The 12,077-nt window shown below is 43.4% G+C and overlaps 1 protein-coding gene across 1 annotated transcript in view; it reads left to right on the forward strand.

The window, feature by feature from the left end:
• The window catches only part of LOC147669896 (adrenocortical dysplasia protein homolog), a 256,261-nt gene that overhangs the window by 177,045 nt on the left and 67,139 nt on the right, over positions 1–12,077 (forward strand). The window contains exon 9 of the mRNA XM_086948161.1: positions 4,829–4,977. Coding sequence (XP_086804287.1) covers positions 4,829–4,977 — 149 coding nt within the window. The remainder of the gene's footprint in view (positions 1–4,828; positions 4,978–12,077) is intronic.

Genomic DNA, 12,077 nt, shown 5'->3' on the forward strand with positions numbered 1-12,077 from the left:
TCACTGCACCATCAGGATTCAAGCAAGCCGGGCCGAAGACGGCTGTAATGCCAGAAACCGGTCCCTGGAAGCTTGTTTCCTTTCCAGTAAAAGAATTGGCTTGGTAGTTTGGTCTGCCCTGTTCCCATGATGCACTGGGCCAGGGACAGACTAATTTGCATGTAGCCAGGTTCTGAGCTGGGATGGTGCAGTGAGCTAAAAAACGGTGATGGATCAAGCCCTGATCTGTTGACTGGGTACGAGTGTTCTGCTTAATTCAGATACTCTGTCCATCACCACCCCCTTTTCTGAATAGTTTTGTCCACCATAAGCGTGGAAGGGTATGCTCAGACATGAGTCCCTTGCTCACTGCACCATCAAGATTCAAGCAAGCCGGGCCGAAGACGGCTGTAATGCCAGAAACCGGTCCCTGGAAGCTTGTTTCCTTTCCAGTATAAGAATTGGCTTGGTAGTTTGGTCTGCCCTGTTCCCATGATGCACTGGGCCAGGGACAGACTAATTTGCATGTAGCCAGGTTCTGAGCTGGGATGGTGCAGTGAGCTAAAAAACGGTGATGGATCAAGCCCTGATCTGTTGACTGGGTACGAGTGTTCTGCTTAATTCAGATACTCTGTCCATCACCACCCCCTTTTCTGAATCCTCTGTATGATGGCCTCCTACATTGCATAGTCTCACATGCCTGGTTACACATGTGCCAGTTGCAGGAGTGCCTAATAGCACAGTGATCACAAGCGGAAGGTGTTTGGGAGGCTCTAGTGTTTATCTGGGACCCCACTCTTGGCTCTCTGCAGTGGTCGAGGTCCAACACATGTTGCAAGGCATGCCTTCTTTGGATTTAGTGCGGCATATGAAAATCGCAACAGACGCCTTCCTCACTGGTAGGGGGCAGACTTACTGGAGCTGACTGTTCAAGTGATGTGGACACCTCAAAGGGGTCTCCCACATCAACCATATGGAGTTGCTAGTCATCCAGCTAGCCCTCATGGCGTTCCTCTCTTGCATCCAACACAAAGTAGCACTTGTTCACACAGACAATGCAACTGCCTTTTTCTACTTTCAGAAACAGGATGGAACACATGCTGCAGTTGTCTGCTTTAGCCCAGGGCATTTGGCATTGAATTTGCCTATTGATAGAATACATACCAGGAGTGGGCAACAACGTTGCAGACCTCCTCAGCAGGATGCACCAACAAGTCCACGAGTAGGACAACCCACCCCCCCAAGACCTGATCCCATGTGTTGAGGTTTTCCAACGCACACCTCTTTGCCACCACTGAAACCGCAAAATGCCCTAGCTTCGCTTCCAGGTTCCCAAACCCACATTCAATGGGCAATGCACTGTGGATGAACTGGTCAAGTATAATTGCCTATGCTTTTCTGCCCTCCCACTTCTTCCGTTAGTGGTTTTAAGGCTTAGGCAAACATCCTTAAGTCTGGACCTGGCATCCCTGGTTCACCACTCTCCTCAATGTACCTCTAGTGCTCCATGAGAAGCTGCCCAATAACCAGATTTTCTCTCACAAAATCGGGGTGCACTCAGGCATCCAAAAGCCAAACAGCTCATTCTTGGATTTGGCTTTTAAAGTCCTAGACTTTGGGTGCATTAATCTGCCTTCTGAGTACATGTCCATCCTTAAAGAGGCATGCAGGCCTACAACCAGATCCTGTTGCAGCGAAATGGAAAAGGTTACTGCAATACTGTTTTCCTGGAAAAATTGACTCTTTGAAAGCAGCAGTCCAGGACATTGTTGGTTATTTGCTTCACTTGTAGTAGTCAGGTCTTTCTTACACTTCCATCAGGCTTCAATTAGGTGCTGTTGCCGCTTACCTTCAAAATAGAGGACACACTTTAAATTCATAAGTTCCTGTTATCAAAGCCCTCATGGAGAGGCTCAAAAGGATTATTCCACAACTGTTGCCACCTGCCCCCATGTGGAGCCTGAATATTGTTCTAACAATCCTTATGGGCCCACTTTTCGTAGTGCTCCACTCTTGTCCTTTACAGTTTCTTTCCTGGAAGGTTGCTTTCCTGGTAGCCATCACCTCCCTCATGTGTAGAAGAAGCTTTTTTTCAAAGCTAACAACAATAGGGTTCTCCTCAGGACAAACCCTAAATTCATCCCTAAGGTAGTCTCTACTTCCGATCTTCATCAAACCATAGAACTCCCAGTGTTCTTCCCACATCCACAGTCAGTAGCAGAAGAAGCTCTTCACACATAAGATATAAAAAGAGCCCTTATGTATTACATCAATAGGACAAAACCTGTCTGTGGGATACAGCAGCCCCTTGTCTCTTTTTCCAAACCACAAAAGGCACATTCTGTCTCTAAGGCAGGTACAGAACACTGGTTGGTCAACTGCCCACAGACGTGTTATGCCAAAGCCAGAAGACCTTTGCCTGTACTTCCCAGACCCCACTCAACCTGTAAATAAATTGCTTCTATTACTTTAAAAGGTAATATTCCTATAGCTGACATCTGCAAAGAAGCTACCTGGTCTACTCCCCCCACTTTAACTAAACATTACTGTGTGGATATCTTAGCTCACCAACAAGCTAATGTTGGCCAAGCTGTACTACACACACTTTTCCAATCTTCTGCAACGTCATGGGGCTAGTGCTTGCTTTAGGGAGGACTGCTTTGCCGTCTGTGCATAGCATGTGGATCTGCAGCTTAACATATATCAAATGGAAAATGTTACCTTTCACGTAAGCATCTGTTTGTGGCAGGTAGTGCTGTAGATTCACCCTCCTCCCCAGAAGCCTCTTTGACGTTGCAGAAACCTTCTTTCACCTTCCCTCGCATAGTCATCTTGCATGTATCTCCATGCTACATATGCATCCTCACCCATCATGCAAGAAATGAGCGTCCAGCAGTGGAGATCGGGGAGACATGAGCTGAACTGGCAAGACTTATCATGGTCTACGGGATCGTTAACTACATGGACATAAAGAATTGATCTCCACACAGTGACTTACGGGATCTTTTTGACAATATAACTGGAACCTGCACCTGTATTTACTTAGCTATCAGCATTGGAATCAATAGGACTCTTATTACAACGCACCGGCTACGCCCAACAAGAACTGTTTGAAAATAAGTGCCTCTTTATCTAGATTGCCTTGAAAAAGCCCCCTGAGGGCGAAACACGTGTCGGCAGAGCCAAGCTGGAAAAAAACGTTTTAATGTGTTCAAAATAAAGACTTTGAAAGTATCACACACGGTTTTGGATCCATGCTTTGAAGCCTTACTACCAATTAATTGATTGTTGAAATTGGTGAAAAACGACCATAAGTTTATTTTCGAATTTGGAAACAAATAAGAATGTCTGTTCCTTGACTTTGAACTGTAAAGAGGGTGCTTAGTGTAACTTGGTCTTCCCTGTGATTATGCAAGAAAAATAATCTAGCAAAGGAGCCGATGCCCATGCGCATTACTAGCGATACATGAATTCACCAAACCTAATGACTCAAAAGACTTCTTCAAAGATGTCCGAGCCCAACACTAGATAGCAGGAGTATGCATATGCATAGCATGTGAATCTACAGTGCTGCATGCCACAAACAGATGTTTACAGGGTAATATTTCACTTATATTACAATTGCAGTATCATACACACCTGCTGAGAAATGCCTGAAAGGTGATCTTTTTTGTGGCTCTTTAACTCTGTTACAAATGTTGTTGGAAGGTGCTACACACTGTGTGCCGTTGTCAAAATGTCGATTTTGCATTGTTAACATGGTCACAGACATTCCGTAATCAGATCTCTAGCTCAGGATGGGCTAGTGAAGTCTGGTTTTAATTGTGTTCATTTGTAATTTTATGTTTAGTATTCAGGTGCATGTGAATTCAAATATTTTTTCTTTTACAAAGTAAAGGGACTGACTGAATTTGTAGACTTATTGAGTGTTAATACGTTCGCTATTGAGTTCAGAGTTTCTAGCTGACATTACCTCACTGAGGGAAGCCTTGGGCTGATCTATTGTGCTGTTCTGACAGTAAAGTGGAGGGGTGTCCTTGGTGCTCAGTTTGGGTCCAGTAGTTAGGTGTCTCCAGGATACAATTGGTAAAAGATTCAGATTATCACAATTAAAGCATATGTAGCCCATATATGCCCTGTGAATATTCAAAAAAGGCATGAAATAGTGAGAAGCGACAGAGCTGTAGCAACTTGTTCACTGCCAATGAGGATGGCTTTAACAAATCCCATTTTCTTGGGAAATGGTTGAAGGCTTAGTATGAATGGGCCCTGGACCCAGATTGGCTGGGTGACCCTGAGGTCTCTCCCGCAAAAGCTTTTACGTTCCTATTGGTGAACACATCCAGAGGAATCTCAGGAGTGCCTCTGTTATATGATGCATAACTAGCAGACTATTACTCTATTTTCTGATAGGGAGCCTAACATGCTTGCTCTGGACCCCCCAAGAGCCCCGAGAAGCTGCAAGTGTAGTTGAAAGACAGTGCAGCTCCCTATGGTGTGCGGTGAAAGGCAAGTGTGAGAAGTGATGTGGGACTGTCCCAGACTCCGTTTTTTACCCTGAGCTCTTTTCACATTCAGGGCCATGCATTTGCTCATTCTGCCTCTTCTGGGGATCTTGTACCACCCCTGCTCCCATAATTGTATGACTGCTACTTAGGCCTCTCCTGTGACTCTTCTCTCCATTCACCCACCTCTGCCTCGACCATCTCTCCAATCAATGCACTTTAAGACCACCATCGCCCCCTCCCCCAATACCATGTCTACTATCCGCTTTGAGGAGTGTGTTTTTATGTGTTCTCCTTCTTAAGTGATCCCTTTTGCCAACTATAAAATACTTTAATTTCACTAGGCGATTGTCTTACTCAGCTGCTAAATGTTGCAAATGAAGAAAAACTCAACGATTTAAAGAACACTGCATACAGCTGTCTCAATTTAAGAGGATCGAGTCCTACAGTACATCGCGACACACCTGCATGGCAGAATGGGAAAAGTTGTAAGGTGAGTTGGAGAAAGCACTTTTCACACTATAAAAGGTATATTGACTACTGCAGTCCTGCATTTCTGAACATCACAGCTAAAATTCCAGTTAGCGATTACACCTTAGGAATGTATCAAATGGGACGGTGATATGAGAAATATTTGCATTGGCATAGGTAAACACAAAAAGAAAGTTTTCTATTGTCAAATTGTGTACGACCTCTTTTTAATCCTTTCGTGGTGGTAGTGATCTAGCCATACCACTGAAGTACTATAGACACAGCTCTGTCGTCTTCCCACTGGGGCGCGTGCAGCAGTGTAAGTTAGCTGTTGGTCCAAAAATACACCATGCATAAGGTGTTTGGACTTCCTCGGTGACCCTTTACTAGCATGGCAAGCAAAGCTTTATGAAAGGCCTCTAAATCACCTGACTGAGATCTAAGCATTCCTGTTCTTTCTGTGCACTTTGTCCCTTTTGGCCAGCTATCTTTGCAGTACATGCAGTACAATATCACCATCACTAACCTAGTTATTCCACATTAGGAACTTCTTTACCCAAGAGTACTACAATTTTGGGATTCCACGGGGACTCTAACCAGACAACCAACCTTCACACCCCATAATGGGATGATTCCAAATGAAGTCTTGACATACGAACAAGCTGTACTCAAAGAAATCAAAACACTGGATCGACAGACTAAACACTCCAACATCTCTCGGAATGAGATGAATGTGTTAAAATCACTGGCAGAAGACCCCCTGATTACTATTAAACAGGCGGACAAGGGTGGTGCCACAGTCCTGATGAACACTGTGGATTACGAGCTGGAATGTACCAGGCAACTGAATGATCGACGATATTACACACTCATCCCTAGTGACCCAACCCCACGCTTACAGACCGCAATTACAGGCTTGGTGGTGAGTGCAGAATGCGAGCAATGGATCACTAAAAAAGAGGCAGAATTCCTTACGAAAAAAGACCCTAGGGTGCCATACTTCTACATACTGCCGAAGATCCACAAATGAACCAGACCAGTACCAGGGAGACCGATCGTGTCAGGGATCGACTCCGTCTTGGAACCTCTCTCACAATTTTGTGACCATTTTCTGCAACCCCTTGTGAAACGCATTCCTTCATACATCCAAGACACAACAGATGTCTTACACTTTCTGAACTCCATCCAGGACATAGGACAGATTGACCTCTTAATTACTCTAGATGTGGAGGCCCTGTATACCAACATTCCTCAGAGGGCCATACTAGAAGTAATAGAGGAACGGTTGGGCCTGGAAGTTTGGAATTCGAACACTCCACCTACGTTTATCATGGAATGCGCCATCTTAGCACTCACTGAAAATTACTTCGAGTTTAAGGGGAAATACTTTCACCAGACCCAAGGGACTTCGATGGGCAGTACTTTTGCCCCTTCAGTGGCATGAATGGCAGAATTCGAAGATAAACACATACACCATCAATCCAACCCCTTTCTAAATAACATCAAAATGTAGAGGCGTTTCATAGACGACATTCTGATCCTATGGACAGGCCCACCGACTTCACATGAGGCCTTCTTTGAATGGGTTAATACACTCAACCCTTATCTACATTTCACCATGTCTTCTTCAGCGCATGAAATTGCCTTCCTTGATCTAACAATAAAACTGCAAGAGGGGACACTCAGCACTACCATGTATAGAAAACCTACAGACCGCAACAGCCTACTTCATTACAAGAGTCATCACCCGAGGGCCCTACGCTCCAACCTACCATTCGGACAATTTCTCCGGGTTCGGCGCAATTATAGCGACGTGGCCGACTACAAGAAAGAATCAACAATCCTATCTAGGAATCTACTTGATAGGGGCTACCCGAAAAGTGAGGTCTCAAAAGCAAAAAAACGGGCCAGGAACAATAACCGAGAAGCTCTACTGGAAAGACGGGAGAAAACACCAGTCGAGAACCAGCCGATCACCTGTGTTACCACTTTCACCCCCTTGTCCAACAAAATCAAAAGTACAATCAAACGCCACTGGGGCATTCTTAACACAGGCAACATGAGTCTAGAACAACCCAGATTCGCATTCAAAAGATCGCAGAACGTGAAAGATATCCTGATTAGTACCAGACCCAAGACAACAAAGAAAGGTACTCAGCAAACCTTATGGCATCTACCGCCCGTCACGGGCCATTACCCATGTGGCTCCTGTGGGGTCTGTAGACACACAAAGATCCAAAAAACCATACAACTCTCTGAGACGTTTAACTGGGAACTCAGGGGCCACACTAATTGCAATACCTCCCATTGCATTTACATGCTGACCTGCCCATGCGGTTTACAATATATTGGGATGACAACCCGCCCAATTAAAACACGCATTATCGAACACCGCAGCAACTTCCGCTGTAAAAAAACTCATACCAAGATGTGCAAACACTACGTGGAATCCAATCACAACGCAGACTCATTGAAGTGGGTAGTGCTAGAATCCAGTCCTAACTGCCCCAAAAATGCCCTGTTCCGGAAAGAGCAAAGGTGGGTTCACCGCCTCTCTTCTGATAGCAGAGGCCTCAATGAGGACATTCCTTGGCACTCTCTGTAAACCAGCTATCGACCACTCTGCTAATGGTACGAAACAACAATTACTTAACTTGCTCCCTGTCGTTGCCAACTTTCTTCTACAATTCTGTAAGCTCCCCAACTTTATTACTTCCTATTTACCTACTGACCTATCAAACTATTGTGTGTTATCAATTCTTAACAGAAGTCATCATGGTTACACAAACTCTAGTTTTGACAACACTCTAGGTCTTACCCCATTACATGATGGCCGACACCCTTACCGAACTTATCACGTGACTCCTCCAATGGGCGGATACGGGCGCAGTTCCATGACGCGGCTACCTATAAATAGTGCACGCCATCGAGCTCCTTTACCTATTCGAGCTCGGCGGTGATGGGTAGGTGAATCCGCACGGACACTGGAAGTTTGAGGTAAGGCACTTCTTTCCAACATACTACTGGATGTTCCTGAAATCTACGTCCAGCTATAACCAATCTTGGCCCTCCTCGGGGGTTTTATACTTTTGTAGTTTCCCTGTGGCTAATAGGTATATCTCATCCCTTAGCCACATCCAAAGGTCCAACCCTGATGTACCGACCCGCCGAACACTCATGTGGCATTTAATCCCTGACCATTAGGTGAGTCAAGAACTAGCTTAGAATGTTAATAACACCACTATTTTGCCTCCCACATTGATAAGCATGGTGTTTCCTACCAGACTGCTGCTGCTGTTTTTAGATCACTGTTTTTTAATGATTCTTTACCACTTTTTTCACGTACACAGTGTGTGTGTGATGTTTACACTGCACGCTGCAACAACACAGGCATGTTTTAGTTGTGCTAAAACACCACCACTAGCATGTTATACTATGTTCATGCCCTGGCTCTGACCACGTATGCTTACAGGAGAAATGTATTACTATTAATTTCTTATTCCTTTCTCTCCTTTGTTTTAGGCATAGGAATAACCACAGAGGTAAACTATACCGACACTACACACATGACACCAGCATGTTGTTCATTTTATGTAGTTTTCACCATTACTAGGTCCTGATGAATCGCGGGTAAATAACCCCACGCGAGAAACATGTCGACCAATCCTTCTTCTAGTCTCCTCTAGGGTCACGCTACCTAACCTGTCGTTACCTAGCGAGCTAGATTCACGTTTTTAATTGCAGTAGGGGGACCCCCAGAATAAAGTGATTTCCGGCACCCCTGCTACATTTTAAATCACTCCTCCAGGCAACTTGCTTCCCCACCCTTCCACACACCCGCACTTCACCATAAGGCAGTTGGATACAAAAGATCTCCGCCAAAGAGCCCCTCTCCGAGGTGAGCCCGTCGGGGATTGCACCGCCTCCCCGACGAGGAGCAACGCCTATGATGAAGCATGACACCCTTTTGGGTGTGTGAGGCAAATACATCCAACACAATGGATGCCCAAAGGTGTTACATATACACCTCCGGTCACGCCAGTCTTACCTGATTCCCCCCTTTCCATAGGAACAGTTCAGCAACCCTCTTTTTTGCTTTACCTGTACTTGACCCGGGCACAAGCTGATACTGGACCTTCCACTTACTTGAGTGGTAATTGGTGTCCGATTGATCGATTGATCACCCTCCCTTCTTTTTGACGATGACTCTAACCAGACATCATTGTCTTGCTCTTTAATTTGTTTTTTGATGATGGATCTGAGAATTATGCATATTTCGACAACAAGCTTTCATAATGTTGTGTAATTTGTTTAGATGCTACTTGCTTGAATCCCTCCTCCTTTCTCTCAACCCTGCCTGTTCTCATTTTCTCACTCTTCTTTTAAATTCCGGTTTGAACCTTTTTCATTGGTTTATTGCTTAATATTTTGGAATTCAACTAAGGCCTTCATTGCAAGTTATTTTCTTACCATGTGGGAGATTCAATTACACCTTTTGTTCCGGGCCCCATGGTATTGGATTTACTAGGTGCAGAATCTCTCCCTGTAAAATCACATGCAAATTTTCAGCACCCAGAATTACCAAGTGCGTTAAAATGGCCTGCGGACTTACCCCAAAAGTATCCCAAGTCTTCAAAATCACATTTTACACAGGAAATACATAGTGTTTGTGAGACTAGACCAGGAAATTTTTGCCACTGGACATGAGTGATTGGTGATGGAGTCTAAGACTCATGTCTTGCATACAATTGAGAAAAATGTTCTCCTTGTTTTTCCAGGGAAAGTGTGAGCTTGTAATCAATTTGTTTACAAAAGACAATGGTCCCTATATGTGGACAGGATAGCAAAAAATAATAATCATACACCTAATAAGTAGTATGTTTCTTTGTCTAGCCGGACAAGAATTTTATTTTAAATGATCAAGTTCATAGAGGGAGTTTTAAGACCAAGATAACAAGTGGGCACAGCCGTGACCCACAACATTTAAGACAAAACAACAAAGAAATGGCCAAAAAGGCAAAGCGAAAATCTGTCTGTATACTATTGCTCAGTGCTACAGACTCAATCTCTTAAACATAACCATACCATTGCATTAAACAATATAGCATTCATCATATTGCATATGGGGTTTTTGGTCGATGACGTTTCGATGCCTTTTTAAATTATGACATCATCATCAGGACAAGAATTATCAGCATTATTGTTTTGTTCAACAATTATTAACACAATGCCTATTATCGCATTAATGTCGGTTTACTCGCTGGATGCCTTGTTCTGGGTTACTGATGAGAAACCGCGGGGCTATTGGCATTCTTTCAAAACAATTCCGGGGCTTCCATCAGGGTTGTATGGAATCGCCAGGAGTGGAGCGCGATGGCTCAATTTGTATTGGCAGGAGCACTGTGGTAATAAGGCAGTCTGATGGGAGTGAACTGTAATCAGTTTGGGCAGTGTGCTATGTAGCAGACAAAAACCCACTTGCAAAATAAGGAAGCGCAAAAATTTGCATTTACCTATTTTGCGAATGCATTTAAGGAATCCCAAATTGCGATTCCTTAAATGCAATGTAGGAAGCACCCAAGTTGTGCGATTTTGGCTTAAGGAATCACAAATTACTACCAACTTCGGGCTGGTGGTAATTTGCGATTTCTTTGAAAAATTCACTTTTTTGCATTTTTCAAAGTGCCATGTGGCGCACATACATGCCCTTAGCGCATGTACGTGCTCCACATGTGCACACATGCTTATTTCAGGGGTGCAACAGGGTGTCCTATTGACACCCTTGCAACCTTGAAATTGCACTCTCAATTTGCCATTCTCTAATTGGGATTCGCAAATTGAGAATGTCCTCCCATTCATTCCCATGGGCCTTCTGGCCCATAGGAATGAATGGGAAGGTATTCCTTATTTGCGAATCTCAATTTGCGATTCGTAAATAAGGAATATGTAGGATTCACAAAATGTTTTGCTAATCCTACCTGCATTGCGCATCGCAAAAAACGTTTTACCTACATATGGCCCTAAATCTTTACAGCAACTTCACACCATGGCTTTAGAAATAATAACAAGCACACATTTTCTGAGATGGAGCTTCTAATTTGGGCTAAAGAGAGCCTCGTGGCCAAAACACAATAGAAAGTAAGGACAATACTGGCAGAACATTACCAGCAAGGTGCATGCTGTTTCCACACCTTCAGGATCAGTGTAGGATTGCAAGTAGATGTATTGCTCTCAAAAAAAGAGTGATAGACCTATTTATAAAATAAAGAAAAAAAGAATACCTTGTCACAGAAGGAGGACCACCACCGCCTGAAAACCGACCCTGGGAATAGGCAGTATGTTTTATTATCAACCTCATTCTCATTAAGGGCACTGTTGGAGCTTCAGAGGTTGGTGGAGAACAGGTGTCAAGTAAGGCACAATAACTTTACAAGGATTCTGATAAAATGCAACATTATTTTGTAAATATTTTTCACAATATACCTAGACATAAATGTAAGGGATGTACATCTACAGTACTTATAATAAGATGATATATATTGACAGATGTTTATTTTTCAATTACCACAATAGTGCATGGTTAAAACTTAACATTTATAAAATATCTCTTTATAATTACAAAATATATGGGTGAACCCACAAATGGGTATATTTATGGGATACTTTTAAATACTTTATACTGAGCACATATATTATATTCAATTAATTTTCTAATTCAATGGAATCTCCATTGGAATCGCAAGCACTGAATAGTCATGCCACCATGCGGTGATTCAGGAGCACTTTTTTCCAAAGTCACATTTTGTGTGGCATCTTCCCCTTACTTTGGAAAAGGCCAGGAAATAAATGTGACACAAAAAAATAATATAGCACCTAAGACAGGCTATATGGCCAATTCCATTAATTTGCTTTAAAAGGTGGGCAAAATACACCAAGCCTTAAAAAGTTCTAAATGAAAGAAGAGTGACTTTAGGCCCGAGCAGCAATGAGTAATGATGAGTTCTGCATGGAATTCTACTTGTACCTTTATGGTATGCTGCATCTTCCAGTGCACCCGCCTTTGTACCATTTACTATGTCAGAAGGAAATCAATGCATTGTGATGCAAGTCGGTTTATAGCTC

This window comes from Lissotriton vulgaris, unplaced genomic scaffold (genome assembly GCF_964263255.1).
Source record: "Lissotriton vulgaris unplaced genomic scaffold, aLisVul1.2 SCAFFOLD_1127, whole genome shotgun sequence".
In the NCBI taxonomy this organism is placed as follows: Eukaryota; Metazoa; Chordata; class Amphibia; order Caudata; family Salamandridae; genus Lissotriton; species Lissotriton vulgaris.